Below are 18881 nucleotides of genomic sequence, written 5' to 3' on the forward strand. Positions count from 1 at the left end.
CTTTGCATGCAGAAGATCCCAGGTAGGACTAGGAATGTCCCCTGCCTCAAAACCCAGAGAGCCACTGCCAATCAGTGTAGACATTATTGGGCCAGAATGATCAATGGTCTGACTCAGTATAAGGTAGCTTCCTAGGTGATAGGCGTGTTTTTCCACCCCCCACCCCTACCTCACTGCTGTATTTCATGTTCACAACAATTCTATGAGGTAGGTGAAGAGAGGGAGAGTAGCTGTGACTTACCCAGTGAGCTTAGTGGCTGAATGGAGATTTGAACACGGATCTCCCTGGTCCTAGTCCAGTGGTTCTTTAGCACACACAGCCATAAATATAACCATCAGAAAATGTGGCCAGAACAGAGCTAGGAACTAAAAATGTCCTCTGGTGATTCTGCCAGCGACTGTCACTCATCTTTGCAGTATCTCTTTTAGGAGCAGGTCCAGAAAACCAAAGACATGCTAAGCAACGTGGCATCAGATGAAACCAGTTTGGAGGCCAAGATTGAAAAGAGGAAATTGGAGCTGGAAAGAAACCGCAAGCGGTTACAGACCCTTCAGAGCGTTCGGTAACTACTGGCGTACTGTTTGTCCCATGAGAAATGAATATGCAGAGTGTTAATGTGCATGCTTAATGCCTAGTGCAGTGGAGAGTGAAGAGCCTGCAATGAGCCTAAGAAACTCTCTTGTCCAAGAAGTGCTATAAGTATTGAGGCCCCAAACACACAAGCAGAGGCTCTTACTTGTAAGTAAGAAACAGATATTTATTCAGGCAAGCAGTGGAGCAGGGTCAGACACAGGTTGCAAGAGGCACAATTCAGGAGCAGCGCAAGAAGTTCAAAAGCGACAAAGATGTCTCGACAAGTTTCCATGTCCTTCCCACAAAGTTTTTAAAGAAGAGGCATGGTGCACTCACTCTCAAGATTCTCTTGCCTTGTGGGAATGTTGGCACTGCAAACACACATTCCGTCAGAGTAGGTGGGTTCTGCTCCCATGTGGTTCTAGGCAACAAGACTGCACCCTGCTGTTCAGGCTCTTGTTCAGTCGCTGCTGCCTCCTCTTTCGCTTCCTTCCCTTGGCTGATCATAGCTTTTTCCATCTTCCACTGAGGCTCTCTGCTCTAAGGGAAGGTCAGTGGGGAAAGCCAGCATCCCTGCTCTCGCATCCAAAGTGGCTGATGTTTGGGCAGAAAGAGGAGATCTACTCCAGCCCAGTTTTCCCCCATTCAGTCCTCTCCTCTGTTTCCTCCTGCCTCTCCTGCATTAGATCCTGCCAATCCAAGGTTATTCCCGACAGCACTCTCGACAGTAGAATTACTTGCTACCTGCTAATGTACACTCTCTAATTGCAATTATGTAATTATCCATTTTTCCAGTCATTTGACCTTTTGAAAACAGCTCAGCATTTTCCTACTCTGAGCACCACTTGATAATTGTGTTTTTAAAAATGATTTGTTTTAAAAATGCACAAAAATAAAGTTGTTAAAATGAGATTGAATCTGTGGCATTTGACTCTTTGTTTTTAAAAGAAACGGGTTCATATTGGAGAGGTCAGTCTGTAGTGACCATATAGCCGACTTTAGTTTTTTAAAAAATTGTGATCCTTCATGGCATATCCCAGATGCATATATAAGAGTGAAAAATCATAAAGAATGGGGGAAGGTGTTTTGTTTTGTTTTGTTTTGTTTTGTTTTGTTTTGTTTTGTTTTGTTTTGTTTGCTGGGTGCCTTTTTTCTGGGACTTTGGGTATTTGGGTGTTTTTGTGTTTTTGACTGTGACTTCATCAAATGCAGCTGCAGACTCATGGGCTAGATATTTAAATCACAAAATGAAAGCTGGTTTCTAATGTGTTGTAGTCAAGGATCTGTGGGACTTTATGCAGCCCAATAAACCCTTCCTATCAGGCTTCTTTGGGACACGGGTGGCGCTGTGGGTTATACCACAGAGCCTAGGACTTGCCAATCAGAAAGTCGGTGGTTCAAATCCCCGCGACGGGGTGAGCTCCCATTGCTCTGTCCCTGCTCCTGCCAACCTAGCAGTTTGAAAGCACATCAAAGTGCAAGTAGATAAATAGGTACTGTTTCAGCGGGAAGGTAAACTGCGTTTCCGTGCGCTGCTCTGGTTCGCCAGAAGCAGTTTAGTCATGCTGGCCACATGACCCGGAAGCTGTATGCCGGCTCCCTCAGCCAATAAAGCAAGATGAGCACTGCAACCCCAGAGTCGGTCACGACTGGACCTAATGGTCAGGGGTCCCTTTACCTTTTTATCAGGCTTCTTTGATCTATGGATCATTAAAAGACAAGTGAGCCAGTTTCTCCTTTAAAAGTTTTGTGCATGTTAAGATACCTTGAAGACTGCCTCCTCTCATACCATCCTGCCTACTTCTTAAGAACAGAAGGAGAGAACCTTCTCCTGGGTCCACTTAGGATGGAATCACAGTTGGGTGAGACAAGAGAGCAGGCCTATTTAGTGGTTGTACTCAGATTCTCTCACTGTCTGCCTTCTCCTGCTTTGACCAGATTTATTAACTTTACCATACATGCAACATCCCAGATGTTAGCTAGCCAAGAATCTACAGAAGGAAAGGTGATACTGTTCCAATTCTGCCAGATTATCATTATGGCTGCAGTTAACAAATAAGCTGTCATTTCTAAATCATCTTCTGGTATACTGCCCTTTAGATAAGGAAATAATATTACCTTTGGATCTCTTGGGACATCATAACCTAGAAGTTTTTATTTCTGATAATACTAGATTCCAAAATATCTGGATTTTTGTATATCACCACATAATGTGGAATATATTTGCCTCAAGTGTTTTACATATCCAACAATCACCTGTAGTCTCTGGGTATATTTTGTTCAATCTCACTGGAGCCAAAAATCAATGAATTTATAATATATTTTTTTAAAAAAATTAAGTGAAGCAAGATATTTTCCCCCAAATCCATACTCATTTATCTTCTAGAATTATTATCAACATGCTTTGTTGCTAGTTAACTAGATGTTTATGTCCAGATGGTTCAAAATCAATCAAATCTTACTTAGGACTCCCTTGACATAGTTTTCAGATGTAATTAGGACCTCACATTTTGTTGGCTCTCTTAATGAACCATGATTCCATAATAATGGATTAACTGTATTTCTAACTTGGAAGATATTGGAAAAAGAGTAGTTGAGCATATTCTAGAATTGGTTTAACCTGATAAAATGTTTTAAATGTTCCCAGAAAATATGTGGCAGCTGGGTGGGAGATAAGGTAGTGGTTGAAATCCCTCAGTTCATCACACAGCTAAAAAACCAAAACTCACAGATTCTCCCATGTTCCTTTTTTCTTGTGTCCCCATCAGCCCAGCTTTTATGGATGAATATGAGAAGATTGAGGAGGAACTGCAGAAACAATATAGCTGTTACCTGGAAAAATTCCGTAACCTTACATATCTGGAACAGCAACTGGATGACCAGCACCGAATGGAGCAGGAGAGATTTGAGGTGATGGTTCTCAAATATTACATGAACTCCTTTATCTTTATTTCTACCCCACATGTTTCTGTATGCATTTCTGCAGTTTTGTCTGTATTTATCCTCAAGTGTGCACCAACCATAGCTGTTAACCATCCTCTATTTGGCGGGAAACTCCCTTATCCCAGCGCCGTGTCCTGCTGCTGTCCCTTATTGATGATGTCCCTTAAATTTCCTGGGTTTCAAAGGAAGCAGCTCCTCTCCCGCCCTCCCTGCCGGCAAGGGAGGAGGGAGGCTCCAACTGTGTTGCTTGGCTGCTCGGCCCGCCCCCCTCTGGCCTCCTCTCACCAGCCTCGGCCCTCGGGAGCCCCTCCCCACCGGGACTGGTGGGAGCCTCAGGCCCTTCCGCCGCCATCCTCCTCGCGGCCGCCGAACTGAGCGTCTCTGCCTGGGGCCTCCCCTCTGCCCGTCGCCGCCACCACCGCTCCTGCTAGGCCGTACTGTGGCTGCGCCCCCGAAGGACCCAGATGAGATGGGCAGCTTGGCATCGCCTATGAATTGTTGAGGAGCCTTGAGAGGAGAGCGAGGGAAACCATAGAGAAAGCAGTTCAGAGGGGGGAGGAGGAGGAGGAGGAGGCGCGGGCAGGTGTTCCAAGGGCTAACCATAGAGGGGGAAAGCGGAGGAAGGACCGCAAGCGCTTCTCCCATAGATTTGTAGCGGTAGACTAGCATAGATGGTCTGATCTGCGGGTTTACTTCGGGCGCTATTTCCCCCCCCCCTTCCTCCCGCCCCACCTGATGGAACTGAGAGCTGCAGATGGAGCACGAGAGAAAAGATACAGAACTGCAGCAGCATCTTCGTAGCTTGGACTTCGTTTTGCGCGAAAAGTGGTTGCTGGTTGTAGTTATTTAATTGCAGTGTTTCATCAGCTGGTGTCTTGAACAGCAACCTCTGGAAACGAAGGGCTAAAAACCGGCGCTGCTCTCCCAAATTATCTGGTCCCTTTTAACTTCGCATTTCAGCTGGTTGACTAAAATCCCTTATTTTGGCTGCTGATCCCTTATTTTCAAGGCTGCTGGTCCCTTATTTTCAAATCTGTAAGTTGACAGCTATGGCACCAACCCAGGTTCCAGTACAAAATTTTTCTAAACTTTGAGGCTTGCTTTCTTGTTTTCTGTCACTATTTTGGGGGCTTGACCCATTTGCTTATGGTAGAATCCGACTGCTGTTACCCATCTGCCCAGGGTTGCTCTTTTTGCAAGGAGGTATACAAAGACCAAGAAAAATAAAACATAGTTATAAATAAATAAATTTAAAACTCTTGGGTGAAGACGGATGTAATTTTAAAAAGTTCAGTCATGCGCTGAGCACAGTTTCCTCCTGCCTGTGTAATTTGCATGAAAGGTATACATGGCAGTGCCTTGAATACTAGTTGAGTCATCTTGCTTCCTTGCTTCAGATGGTCTGCCCAGTATGGTCCGCCACATGTATTTTGATTGACTTGTCTGTCATTTATTTATTTTATTTTAATAATAACTTCAAACATTGGTTTTAAAATTTCAGAAATGCTCGGGGGACACAAGTGTGTGTATGGTTATAATGGGTTAATGACTTTGTATGCATGAGCCAATAGGCACTGTTCACAGTTGCTCTTCCCCATTCAGGGTCTGCAACATTGAAAACCTGCCCATTGACATGTGTTGTTTTTAAGAAGTGTGTCATAACAGAAGAAGCACCATGGACTTCAAAAATCCTCGCCCTGTCTCACCCCGCTTTCTGAACCACTGCAGATTTATGATTTAGTGCTGTACACAATGGGAGATCAAGGCACAGTTCTAAAAGGGCTGTTTCTCTCTTCCTTTCCTCTTCTTCCTGACTGTCCTTTCATCACGTTTGCCAGGACACTTTGGTGTCAGATTAGCCCTGCCCCTTTGGAATATGTGCCGCTTGCTGGGAGTCAAAGAAAAATAGGACTTGAAATCATAAATAATTGAATTCCAATCTTTGCAACACCCACTCATCTAAATAATCAAAGGGCTCATTGATCTTTGTATACTGACTTGCCTTTGTTCCAGTAAATATGTCTTTTGCAATTATTGTGCAGAGGAAATGGTATGCTTTGTGCCCCCTTTTTCAGAATTTCACTCAACAGCATGCTAAGACAATGGCAATGACTATGTGGTTAGGTTAATCTGCTTCCCTGGGTTCTTTGGGTATTGAGGAATGAGCTGGTGGACAAATGAATATTTATCAAGTGAAACTGTGTTCCAGCCTAAAGAGCATCATTGAGTAATTGGCCTGTATAATCTCTGGAACACTTGGCAGATGCAGTGGCTTATGTTCTCTGCAGTTGTTTCACAACTAATGACATCGGGTAGGTTGCGTTTCATAATTGGAAAAGTGATTTAAAGACTGAAGAAAGGTTTTCACATTTTAATTAGTGCAGCACTGTGGATGCCATGCAGCAGTCTCTTAAAACTCCCCCCTCTTCCCCACATCCCCAAAAGACGGAAGGCCTACAGGTCTATGTAATACAGCAGATCTTTGACCTCAAGATTCCTGCTCTTATACAAGCACTAGCATAGTCCTTGGAGGGAAATATGCATGTCTAACCACGTTGTTGTTGTTAAGAAAAACAAGAATAAAAACAACCTAAAATACAACAAAGGACGCGGCTGGCGCTGTAGTCTAAACCACTGAGCCTCTTAGGCTTGCCGATCAGAAGGTTGGCGGTTCGAATCCCCGCAACAGGGTGAGCTCCCGTTGCTCAGTCCCAGCTCCTGCCAATCTAGCAGTTTGAAAGCACTCCAAAAAGTGCAAGTAGATAAATAGGTACCGCTCCTGCGGGAAGGTAAACGGCGTTTCTGTGCGCTGCTCTGGTTTCGGTGTTCCGTTGCACCAGAAGCGGCTTAGTCATGCTGGCCACATGACCCGGAAAACTGCGGACAAACGCCGGCTCCCTCGGCCTGTAAAGCGAGATGAGCGCCGCAACCCCAGTGTCGTCTGCGACTGGACTTAACTGTCAGGGGTCCTTTACCTTTTTACCTTTAAAATACAACAATATGCATAAAAGTGCAAACCCAACTCAGTGCCACTCCACTGAAAATATGCAGAGAATTAAACTCCAAAGGCCTGGCTGAATAAAAGCAGATAGTGAAGGAGCCCAGCGTGCCTCTCTGGGGAAAGCATTTCACAACTGGGGAGCCACTACTCAGACGTCCCATTCTCTTTTCACTACCCTCCTCACACACAGAGAGAAGGGCATCAGCTGAAGAACACAGGGTAGTGCTGTGCTACCGTATCCCTTGAGAGGAAGTGGCAACCTAGCTTGCCCAATAGTAGTAAGCCTATCTCTAATAGCTAACTTGGGCCATGGAGCCAAAATGGAGGCAATGAAAATGAGGGTAGTATCTGCATGCTTGGGTGAAGCAAGAAGTAGGTAGAAGTACAAAAAGAAAATATCTCATGAAAACTCAAAAAAAGGCAGTCTAAGGGAGATTGAGGAAGCCCAGTAGCTTCAGGATGTTGAACATCAACTGTAAAAGAAAATCAGAATAATAAGGAATGCCTTGCTTTGGAGGGAGTAAGTGACTGGAAACCTGATTAGGAGCACTTCCTCTAGAAGAGGGAATATGCTGCAACACCCCCCCCCCCCCAGATCCCACTTGCTTCTCTGAATCTCCATTTCTGGTGGTGAGGTGGGGGCAGGACACAGGGTTTGCAAGGGGGAGCCTCTGTGGGTTTCCGATAAGCATCTGGCTGGCCACTTTTGGAAACAGGCTGCTGGGCCAGAAGACCTTTTGCTCTGGTCCAGCAGGACTCTTCTTACGCTCCTGGGAACAACAGAGGCCCAGAAATGCCAGTCATCTCCCGCATTTCCCTGAAGGCCCCTGACCATCTGCGATGCACGCCGAGCGCTGCCATTCTCCTTCAAGGAGGCAGCAGGAGCTGTAATTTAAATTTCCATGTAGCTCAATCAATCCTGAAATGATTAACTCTCCTTTGTGACGCTTCTATTGAGGAGAATTCATTACAATTAAATTCTTGTGTACAAATTGTTCCTGCAGAAGCTTGGCTTGGGAAAGCTTGCGTGTGCTGCCTATTGGTATCTGAGTTACCATTCATTATGCAATCGTGACATATCTTAACTGCTGAGAAGAGTTTAAATCCCAACTTGTCATTATGGTCTGCTAGTGAAGCATTCTGATATCAAAACACCAGCTGGCCTGCGGTCAAGTTAACCGAGACAGAGGAGGGAAAACAAACACTTGTTAAGCCATGCTACACTCGCAATTATTTTTTATTGTGCTTGATTTTTGAGTGCTTTTATAAAGGTGGCCTCTTTCAGTCCTTGTTAAGGCTAACTGATGCTGTAGGTGTGAGCAGCCACCAGCGCTGTCCCCTTAATACCATGTGAAGAGCTTCATTAACTACAGGCCCTGAAATTTGGGGTCCCCTCCAAACCCCTGCTTTCAGTATAAATTACAGACGTACTTCGGAAGTCAAACAGAATCCATTTGACTTCTGAAAAGTTTGTAAACCAAGGTGCAGCTTCTGATTGCACAGGTGTGCCTTAAACAATAGCAGAATATACAAGAGTAAATTGTGATATTCCTTGCTGGTAAAATATTTATTTATAAGGCTCTAAGAGGCCCCAGCTGCTCTAGTAATTTCTTCATCTGACATAATTTGATAAACTATATACACTGATCATGGCGTTCACACCATGGATTCATCCACATATTTACATAAAGACCATGCATGGAAACCAACGCATCAAATAAACTAATACAATAGAACTGTAATAGGCCAGGAGAGTAGCAAATGAGCTTTTATTGAATCATTACAATTTGTACTTTCCCTAGGTCCAGAGAGAGAAATAAGCAAATAAATATGAGAGCAGTTGAGGCAATTTCTATTACAATGTAGGCACGGTTGAGTTAATTGGAGATGTCCCAGATAGGTGGCTTTGTTTTTTGGTCATTGAAAACGGGGGACTCATTGTTTGAAGAGTACTCTGTTAATACACCATGGTCTCTTGAGGGGCCTTTCTTTTCTTTTGCCCAATGTTGTCACTTTGTTTCTTCCTTCCTTAATCTCCCTCCCAGCCATAATTTTGAATTTCAGTCTCTTTGCTATTGAATGTGCATTGTGCTCAAGTGTGAAGATTTTGAGCTCCTGTTAGAAGGAAATTGGCATTTCCCCCTGGACATTGTGCTTATCTGCAAGCTGTTAGGACAAGATACCAGGCAGGATTAATGTCTCCTGCTCTGGAACTGCTGACATAAAGAAGGGACTGTTGAAACTTGAAGTTCCTGTTGATAGCATCATAAGGATGCTGCACGGTCAAGGACTCTTCTTGCGCCATTGTGCCCAGGACCTTAGGGAATGAAAGGCTGCAAGAAACACATAGGTTTAGAGCTGAGATGGGGAACCTGTGGTCCTCCAGATGTTGCTGTAATAAAACTCCAGCATCCCTGCTGGGATAACATGCTGGCTGGGCTTGGAGGGTCACAGAGCTCCTGGCTCACCTGTCTTTCTGAATATAGCCTTGTGAAGATACCAAAGGCACACATCTTTGCTGCTGGGATTCAAGAAGCCTTTGCCCATCCCTTCTTTTCGGTTGCTGTGCTCCACCCAGCTCAGGATCTCAGCACTGATAACAGTTTTCATCACAATATTTTAAGTGAAGTGTGTACCCCCTCCTTAGAATGGGCAGACATTGTGACTTACGCAACATGAAAGGGTGGGGGATCCAGTGTACAACATTATTAAGAATGAGGAATACAGACGGAGTTTAGACGAAAAACGCAATGCTTTATTTAAGAGCATAAGAAGAACCCCTGCTGGATCAGACCAAAAGGACCACTTAGGTCAGCATCCTATTCTCAAAGTGGCCAGCCAGATGCCTATGGGAAGCTTGGAAACAGGGCAATCGGTATCAGATGCTCACTGGGTCATCATTTTCATAATGAAACTGAAAATTCAGTGCAAAGCTGGAGAAGTGGGGTTTGCTTCCCATCTTTCCCTCTTATCTACTGCCTCACAGAAACTACAGTGAGAGATACGGTGAGATTTGTCATCACTGGGGTGGCAACATTCTGGGACCGAAGTCAGTGGCTCACATTGCAAAACTTGAAAAAGCAAATTCTAAGGAACTGGCCACTAAGCTTAGATAGATGTATCAGATTTGCCTCAAATTCTTCTTTGCTTAAAAATAAAATACTGGAGGGTGGGGGTGGAGAAAGGCTTTTAAAATGTTGCTGTCAGGTTCTGAACCAATTCTCTTAAGGTAACACCTAGTCTTCATATTTATTTAAAACATTTTTATTTTGCTCCTCAGCTGAGAAATGCTCCCAGAGAACTAACTGAGTCCTTCAGACATACAGTCTAAGAAAAAATATGATGCAATAGGAGCAGACATTAGGGAGGGAAAAGGAGAAAAAGAAACATAGACACAAACACTTAATCTTGTAATGATCACTGAAATGAAACGATTTCAAGGAGAGGAGGAGGCAAATGTTGCTGTTCTTTCAGCAGAGGGCAAGAAAATGCCCCGCAGTCCCGTCTCTCTCCCTCTGCTATGGCCTGATGGGATGGCTGTAATGACATATTGCAATAACCAACAGCAATATTACCAGAGCACGAATAATTGCGGGAAGGTTTTTCCCCTGGTGGATATGGCCTGATGCCTGAGGCAGATGATGCAAATAGGTTCCAAATGTTGGAAAATATAAGAATTAAATGAGAACTTGCTGCTTTTTTAATGTGCTCTCAAATCTGCTGCCTGAGGTGGGCTGCTTTACCTTGGCTAATGGTGAAGAGAGCTTGAAAATGGTTGCACACCTGTGTTGGGAATTTCTCCAGTATGTTACAGAAGTTTCACTTTTTTCTGCCAGCTGCTTGTCAAAATTCATTTAGTTATATATTTTAAAAAGTTGACAGGGTTGTTGACTACCAGATGAAGCAATCAGTCAATATGCTCATTAATTCCTTCAAGAACACGGGGGGGAAGAGTGTTCAACTACAAGCTAGGAAATAACATTTTAAAATTAAATACTGATTTGTAATGATTTTTTTATAGCGTAAGTCATGATCAGTCAGAGGACAGGATGCTGTGCAAGTGTTGAGCCAGTTGTCTTTCTAAAAGCCCCTTTGCTGGGCAGGGATTGTAGTTTGGTGACGGAACAACTGCTTTGCACAGAGGAGGAGGACCCAGGGTCAGTTTCTGGCTTCTCCAGCGAAAACAGCGTTGCCCAACCTGGTGCCCTCCATATATTTTGGACTGCAACTCCCCATCAGTCATACATTTCCCTGTATCAGGAAAAATTTTAATGTCTAATGTTTTGCGATTTTTATGTGCTGTAAGTCACCCAGAGTGGCTGGGGAAACCCAGTCAGATGCGTAGGGTATAAATAATAAAATTATTATTATTTTTTATTATTATTGCCAGCAAAAAAGGTCCAGGGATGTTTTCTTGGCAAGTTAAAGTCATGTGTCATGTATGATTTGAGAAAACCCAGCTCCTCAGAAGTTACCTTTTACTGTACTAAGCCAAACTGTTGGTACATATAGCCAAGTATTTTCGGGGGGGGGGGGAGAGAATGACATAGCTTCTCTGATGCCTTCTGAAAGGGTAGCTTTCTCTGACTTGTGAATATTGAGTTTGAAGTATTATTATTTATTTATTACATTTGTATACTGTCCTTTATTCAAAGATTCCAGAGTGGTTCACAACAGAAAAATACAAAATAAAGCATACCAAATGCTTAGTAAATCAAAAAAACCCCATAGAAACCCTTCCACAAACACAAGCCTGGATGGAGGCTAGGAAAGGATATGTAGAAAACAAGTCTACTGAGAAAAGATAAGATTTATATTTCTTGCTCCAAGAAATTTACATTTTTTTTTACTGCAGATTTATTAAAGAAAGCAAAAGCACAGTTGTCATCTCACATTCACAATAAAATAAACATCAATATGTCCATCTTAAGATACACATAAAGATTCATAAATGCCCTACAAATGTCAAAACAGATATCCAAAGGAAGTTGGTGTTTGAAGAAAGTGCTTTCAACTGTAGCAAGGGCATTAAGGACTTCAAACTGTTGCATAATAGATAGTGAATATTTATCCTTCCACGCTCAAGGTATATGTCTCTTAGCAACTGCAAGGGCTCATAAATTCCATTTTTGTTGTCCAGTTGTTAGTCCTTATTTTGCAGGAATATAACTTAAAGTACACAAACATCTGCAGATATTTTACCAGTACAAAACTGATACAGACAGCAACTTCATACCAAACAGGGCATTTCATGGGGAAACCAACATCATATGCCTCAATGAGACATTTCTAGCATTACACCTCCAAAATGCATCTGGCTTAGACAACCCCTTCATACAGAGCTGCTGTGGAGTCCAATATACCCAAAATAGGTGTGTGTTTTTTGCTGAATCAGTCAAAAGAAACATGCCATATAGATTCTACAGCAGTTTTCACATCCAAGCATAGAGAAGACGCAGGGAAGGGTAGAAAACTGCCATCCAAAGTCCTGCCAACAAGATAGAATTTGGAATAAAGGCAGTAAATGGTTTACATTCTAATTGTATTTTAATTCTGCCTATAGAAGTCAGATTGTGTTGTGGTAAGCAGAATGTTTACAATGTGGACCTGAGCAGGTTGTGGATGTCCAAGGCAGCAGAGGCTTCACTGGGAATATCATTGGTTAAACAATGTTGTGCCTTGCAGAGCTTGTTTAGCAATAGATCATCAGCCTCCTGCTAACTGATGGCATGTTTTTCACAGTACCCTTCCGTAGCAGCTGCTATTAGACTCTTTGGAAATAGCTTTGCAGACGCTCAGTTCCGTTCTGCTTCTAAGATCAATACCCCCCGTTTTATAGCTTTTTGCAAAATGATTAATTGCCTCTGGGTCCTGTACTCTCCCCACTCTGCCCCCAGGGGTGACATTTGGAAAACTATTAATTAGTATCTGTGACAATGGGAAATAAATGGATGCATTTACCATTGTGGTAGACAGGGCTCCCAAATGCTATGTCTAACACTTTCTCGCTGGAGACTCTGTCTGTCATGATATTGGGCAATCTGTTGTGCCTATTGGAGCAGGAGTGAGATACAAGGAAATCATCTTAAGATTTGCAATCAGTTCAGTTCGGTGCAGAGCAACTGTAGCTAGTGGGCTAGTGTAACTAGATGGATTTCTTTTGGTGGCTTTAAAAGAGGGTTAGACAAATTCGTAGAGGCTGCCAACCATGATAGCTATGCTCTACCTCCACTGTTAGAGGCATTATGCATCTGGAAACCAGTTGCTGGGACTCACAAGTGGGGAGAGTGTTGTTGAACTCGGGTCCTGTTTGTGGGCTTCCTATAGGAGGGGGGCATCTGGTTGGCTACTGTGAGAACAGGAGGCTGGAATCGATGTGCTGCTGGCTTGATCCAGCAAGCCCTTCTTATGTTGTCATTCCAGGATTGCTTGCAGAGGCAATACCCATGGATTCAGATTATAGAATTATGGAATTGCAGAGTTGGAAGGGACTTCAAGGGTCATCTAGTCCCACCCCCTGAACATTCCTCTTCCCTTTCCTCTCTCCCTCTGTGGCAGGGGTCAGCCATTGGTAGCTGCCCAAGTTGAGACGAGCCAAGGGATGCCAAGAAATGTCCCAAAGCCAAGAGGATTGTGTGGCTTAGGCAAGTCCTGGCCCCAAAGGGTACCTTTTGATAGCCCTTTCTGTCCAAGCTGGCCCAGTGGACAGGAAGGGTAGGCATATGAAGAGGCCTGCAGGATCAGGACAAAGACCCCTTTGGCATATAGCATTCTGTTCCCACAGTGGCCAATTAGATGCCCATAGGAAGCCTTTCTGCCCTCCCTTCCTATGTTGACTTTCCTTTTTATTTTTCGTTTGTTGCTTTAATTGTATTATACAATTCTAAAAGAAAACTTCTTAAAAAAAACTATTTACGAAAACAAATACAATAAATTATGAAATCCATCCAATCTGTTTTGATGAGTGGTGGTTTATAAATCATCTAACGAGTAAATTGAGCCCTGGTGGGATCCTACGCAAGCTGGCAAGAGAAGGGTCTCATCCTGTTGGGTCCCAGCCTCCTTCCTGTTTGTCACCCAGTGAGAGAGAAGAGGTGGCGGGCACAGAGGAAGCAGGAGGGTGGCAGATCTTGCACTCCTGTTCTCATTCGTTAATTGCACATCTCCCCCACCACCACACTCCCTCTATATGTCAGTGAACTACCCGCAAGGTCCTGAACAGTATTTGTGGGCTAGAGCACACATAAGTTTGCTTCTCTCGACCATAGTTGGAATCAAGGAGTAAGCAATGTAAGAAAATGTGTTATGGTAAGAAACAGGAGCCTGTGTGCATCACTCTGGAGCATGTATTCTACCCTAGGCAGAGAAAGCAGCGAAGTTCATAGAACTGGCTGCTTTGCCATATTGTTGTCGGCATAATAGTGATGAAATTGCTTTAAGTTTTTGACCTTTGAAGGATATTTCCCTTCCTAGATTAATTGCATAAACCCATGTGCAGGTGCTTTGAGTGTACAAGTAGTCACAGAAGCACTTGGAATACATTTCCAAGTGTTGTGCATGGCTTTAGGGTATAGCTCTTTGTTTCGTTCTGCCACAGCAACTGTACAAAGAAGTGTAAAACCAACACAACTGGCAGTGCATATCTGAATTTTTACTTGCTGGCTTAAAAAAAGCAGACTAGTAAATAAAAATGGAGGCTGGAAGCACTTTCTCCTCTGCCCTTGTCATTCTGCTCTTCTCCCCCACTCCCTTTAGTGGGTGACAGCACTAAAAAGGGGTCCTTACCCTTCCCTTTAAGGGGGACGCGGGTGGCGCTGTGGGTAAAACCTCAGTGCCTAGGACTTGCTGATCGTATGGTCGGCGGTTCAAATCCCTGCAACGGGGTGAGCTCCCGTTGTTCGGTCCCAGCTCCTGCCCACCTAGCAGTTCGAAAGCACTCTTAAGTGCACGTAGATAAATAGGTACCGCTTTATAGCGGGAAGGTAAACGGCGTTTCCGTGTGCTGCGCTGGTGCTGGCTCGCCAGAACAGCTTCGTCACGCTGGCCACGTGACCCGGAAGTGTCTGCGGACAGCGCCGGCTCCCGGCCTCTAGAGCGAGATGAGCACGCAACCCCAGAGTCGGACACGACTGGCCCGTACGGGCAGGGGTACCTTTACCTTTACCACCCTTCCCTTTAACATTTACCATTGTGCTTTGCTGTGCCACAAGGCAGCACCTCTGAGCTGGCTCCAACTGCAAATGAAGTTGGCAGACATGACTGGAACGAGCTCAGGAGGTGCTTCTTCTAAGCAGGCTAGGGATAAGGACCAAAGTTAGCCCAGTTAGCTTTCATACTGGTTGCAGGGAAAGTGGCTTTACTCCCCCCATGGCTAGCACACACAAAAATTGTATGGATTCTCATAGACAGTTGATTAACATTTGTAGATGTTCTTTTATTGAACCAACAAGTTACATAAAAAACGTTTTAGTCTACTGAACCTCATGGAATAATCTTCTGGCACGAATCAAAGAGGAGTGTGCCCAGATTCAAAGGTTTGCAGCACTTTTGAACAGCTAGAGTTGATCTAATTTAGAGAGAAACTTATAGTCACTTTTTTTTTAAGTCCCATTCTATGGAACTAAGCTGGCTGCAAAGCCTTTGATATTAACCCAAGCAACAGCTTATGTCTTGTTACCCTCCTGAGCGGAAGCATGGTGCAGCTGCCTTTCTGATTTTGATGTTTTCCCTTCCCTGCAGGAAGCAGAGAACACTTTGCGTTTGATGCAGAACAAGCTGAAGGAGGAAGAGAAGCGCTTGCTGAAGAGTGGAAGTGAGCTCTGTTTGTTATCTTTTCCGGGTGTCTGCAGACCCAGGGTCCCATGCAGTTTGACCCTTTCCATTTGCATGTTACCATGGTCATTTGAGGTGGAAACTAAACACCAAGCAGGCAGAGAGGCATATGGAGCTACAGCAGTTTTCTCTTTCTGCTTGATTGTCCTGTCACTCAATTTACTATTTTCAAGGCAGAATGGGAAGTCAAGGCTGTATGTCTGTTGCCCCCCACCCACCCCATTTCAATGATGGGAGCTTTGGGTAGGTCATGGCTGCTTACTGTCTAAATATCTGAGCCCCAGATCAGCTGCATTATGGGTAGCATGGTGGGTAAGCCCTATTAATTTTAGGAACAGAGGTGAGTCACTTTCAGTTTAACAATGTAGTATCAAACCCATTAGCTGCAGGAGGGTTGGACTAGAGGACCCTCATGGTCCCTTCCAACTCTACAACTCTATGAAGCAGTTTTGCCTTGCTGTGTGCTAATAATATGGGATTTGTTGTATTATTTATTGACCGCATTTACATGCCACTTCCCCCCCACCCATTTGCTCAAGACACTTTAATGTGTAAAATCATGGCCACCAATCCGTTGGCTACAAAAAGGAAAGGGTGATAATAGAAGGGGGTAAAGAGTAAATTCAGATACCAGTTCATCTGTAATAAGGTTGCATAATGATTTGGGCGGAATGTGCCTGGCACACATCATCTTGGAGGAACCAAACAGTAGTTGGTCCCATAGAAGGGGGCCTTAGACTCTCACATTCTTTTCTCTGATGTGGCCGGTGCATTGCCTGTTAGTGGAGTGGAAGAGCCAAATGGCAACTGGTCTGACGGAAGGGGCCTCACCGCCTCACCTCTCCAGCTCATGCAACTATGGAGAATGAATAGACACCAATGGAGTGAAAGAAATTGATGGATGGCCTATCCAACAAAAAACAGGTTTTGGTTTTTTTATTATCCACCTGACTATTAATTCAAAGCTGTAAATTGCAACTCACCTGGGCACCTGTACTAGCTAAGAAAACCTACAACCAGGCAAGGAGCAACAACATATTCCTCCTTTAGGGTATAAATGGCTAATATAAGTTACAGGCATGCAAGAGGCAAGCAGAAAACTTTCTATGAGCTAGTAACTTTTGCAGATGAATATGCAAAACTGGATTAATTCACCGATTTGCGGATTACATTGAACTAAAACCGGGTCTTATAGTATTGGGTCCTGTTTAAGCCATATGAAAATAAGTAACTCTATTTAATTAGCCAAAGATGCTGCTCTTCATCTGATAAGCAATTCCAGTCAATGTTTCCTCTCTTTTTACTCTTGGTCAAATCCCTCCAGTGGGAGGGAGTATTTAGGCCTGCTTTTAATACCAAGGGAACTATAATTAATAAGGTTGCCCACATGCTAACTTTTGACAGAAAATTCTGATCAGTGACAGATTGGAAGGAGCAATTTTATCCTGATGTTGTTATTTCAGTTTTGGCTTATTCTTAACTAAGACGTCAGCAGAGACCCTTAGGTGAATCATCCCAGTTATTTTAATATTGCTTTGTATGCCTTGAACATTTATTGGGAGGCAGGGGGCATGTGAGGGAGAAGCCCAGAAGGTTTTCTCTTGTGGATCAGTTAAGGGAATTTTTGCTTTTGACTGAGACTGGCTGAAGCTTTTCAAGTCGCATTTGATAGTTCCAGCTTGTTAATAGTTTTATCTCAACCTTCCTTGTCTTTGTCCTTTTGTATGTGGCAGCAGGCTTTAAGTAGCAGAGCACTGTTGGTTCTGCTGAGGACTAGTGTTTTGGCTTGCTGGGTCTTTGTAGATCAGGCATGAGGAAACTTTGGTGCTCCAGAAGGTGATGAACTACAACTCCCATATTCCCTGCTCATTCGCCATGCTTGTTGGGGCTGGTGGGAGTTGTAATTAGCAGCATCTGGAGGCCCAAAGTTTGCCCATGCCTGTTGTGGATCCTGAATTTTTTTTCATCTTGCAGCTGTCTTCTAGAAGGAGACTTGAAAGGGCCTTCCCCCAGCTGATTTTTACCCTGGAACTTGATTCTGCATTGAGCAGGAGGTTGAACCAGATGATCTCCAAGGCCCCTTACAACTCTACAATTAGATGGTTCTCCGAAAAGATGGCTATGAGCAAAGCTGAGCATAATCAGACTTGAACATGAAGCCAAAGGACTTTAAAAAATGAATTTAGAGGAGTCTGAAGGAGAATAAATACACTTGCTCAGATACGTAATTCTTAGAACGTTCAGAGCAGTTCATGGACATACTCTCAGTGATCACCATATGCTGATGGCGTACTGAGGCTCTGAGATTTGCCAAAGGCCATCTCAGTGAGTGTATAGGTAAGATGAGATTTGAACCAGGCTCCTCATCCCAGAGGCTTGTCTGCTGAAGTACACAGGACTGGACTTTCAATGACAGAGCTTTCCTTTGGAGCATAATTCCTTCTCAATCATAAAACTGCCTCTGTTTTACAAACTCAGTTGTTTGTTGTTACAGTATTGGCAAAATTCTGTTTGGGGAAGCAATGGATGAGCTCCTGGGGCTTAGCCGCTCAAATGGAGTATATCACATATTTGCTTTTGTTTACAAAGATTTGAAGCAACTGGGGCAAACAAGAGCAGCTTTGATCCGTGGGGAAATCTGAGTTCCCACAGTGAACATGAAGCACATATTGTTCTTGGCTTGAACAAAGCTTTATTGAGAAAGTGACACATCTATTGGTGGGTTCTGCCTGCAGCTAAGGTGGAAACAAAGTATGATCAGTGAAAGATTTATTAAACACATTTGGGGTTTGGTGTGGGTCGTTCTTTCCTTCTTCAGTTTTGGTTTTCATGTGAAATTAGTGGCATACAAAGACACAATTTGTACTACCTTCTCATCTGATTCCATCTACATGTTAGGATATTTTAGGGAAGTCATTTGTATTTTTAGTTAATAGCTGCTTTATGGAACCACAGCATGGGTTCCTTTAAAGTGGTGGGGAGAGGCAATTTCAAATGGTACTTTGCTTCCTTTTTAAAGGGGATGGGTGGCAGCAGTGGCGTGAGGGAGTCCTCCATCTGCCAGCCGCTATCCCTGCCCCCTTATAGGAGAAGGCAGCTGGTGAGTTGAGATTAAATCCTGCTGCCTAGGCTGCATGATCCTGGTCCTTGCTGGGAATGGGGTGGTGCAGCCAATCATGGGCATAGCCAGGACTTTTGTTGGGGGGGCAGAACCTCAGCTATGTATTTTTATTGATTTTTATTGATTGGGGGCAGCTGTCCCTTCCTGCCCCCCTCCATTGGCTACGCCCATGCTCTACCCTCCCAGCCATCAGCTGACATCACCTGTGACCTCAGCTGATGAGGGGGTGGGGGTGGTTTGGAGGGAAATGGCCCGGTGGCCAATTGGATCCCTTTGTGGGCCAGGATTGGCCTGTGGGTTGGACGTCCCCCACTCCCTGCCTGGAGGAAAGAAGGTGGCGGTGGCAGCAGTATATCAGGCAGGCAACCATCACTCCACCGCCTCTGAGAGGAAGCCTTCCGCCTTAGAAC

At 44.1% G+C, this 18881-nt stretch overlaps 1 protein-coding gene across 3 annotated transcripts in view; it reads left to right on the top strand.

Annotated features, from left to right (window-relative positions):
• The window catches only part of CLUAP1 (clusterin associated protein 1), a 56773-nt gene that overhangs the window by 28002 nt on the left and 9890 nt on the right, over positions 1 to 18881 (top strand). For all 3 annotated transcript variants that reach the window (XM_083585298.1, XM_083585296.1, XM_083585297.1), the window contains exons 7-9: positions 430 to 563; positions 3343 to 3484; positions 15258 to 15330. In XM_083585298.1, the coding sequence (XP_083441424.1) occupies positions 430 to 563; positions 3343 to 3484; positions 15258 to 15330 (349 nt within the window). The remainder of the gene's footprint in view (positions 1 to 429; positions 564 to 3342; positions 3485 to 15257; positions 15331 to 18881) is intronic.

The sequence above is a fragment of the Podarcis filfolensis genome, assembly GCF_964270895.1.
Source record: "Podarcis filfolensis genome assembly, chromosome: 14".
NCBI lineage: Eukaryota > Metazoa > Chordata > Lepidosauria > Squamata > Lacertidae > Podarcis > Podarcis filfolensis.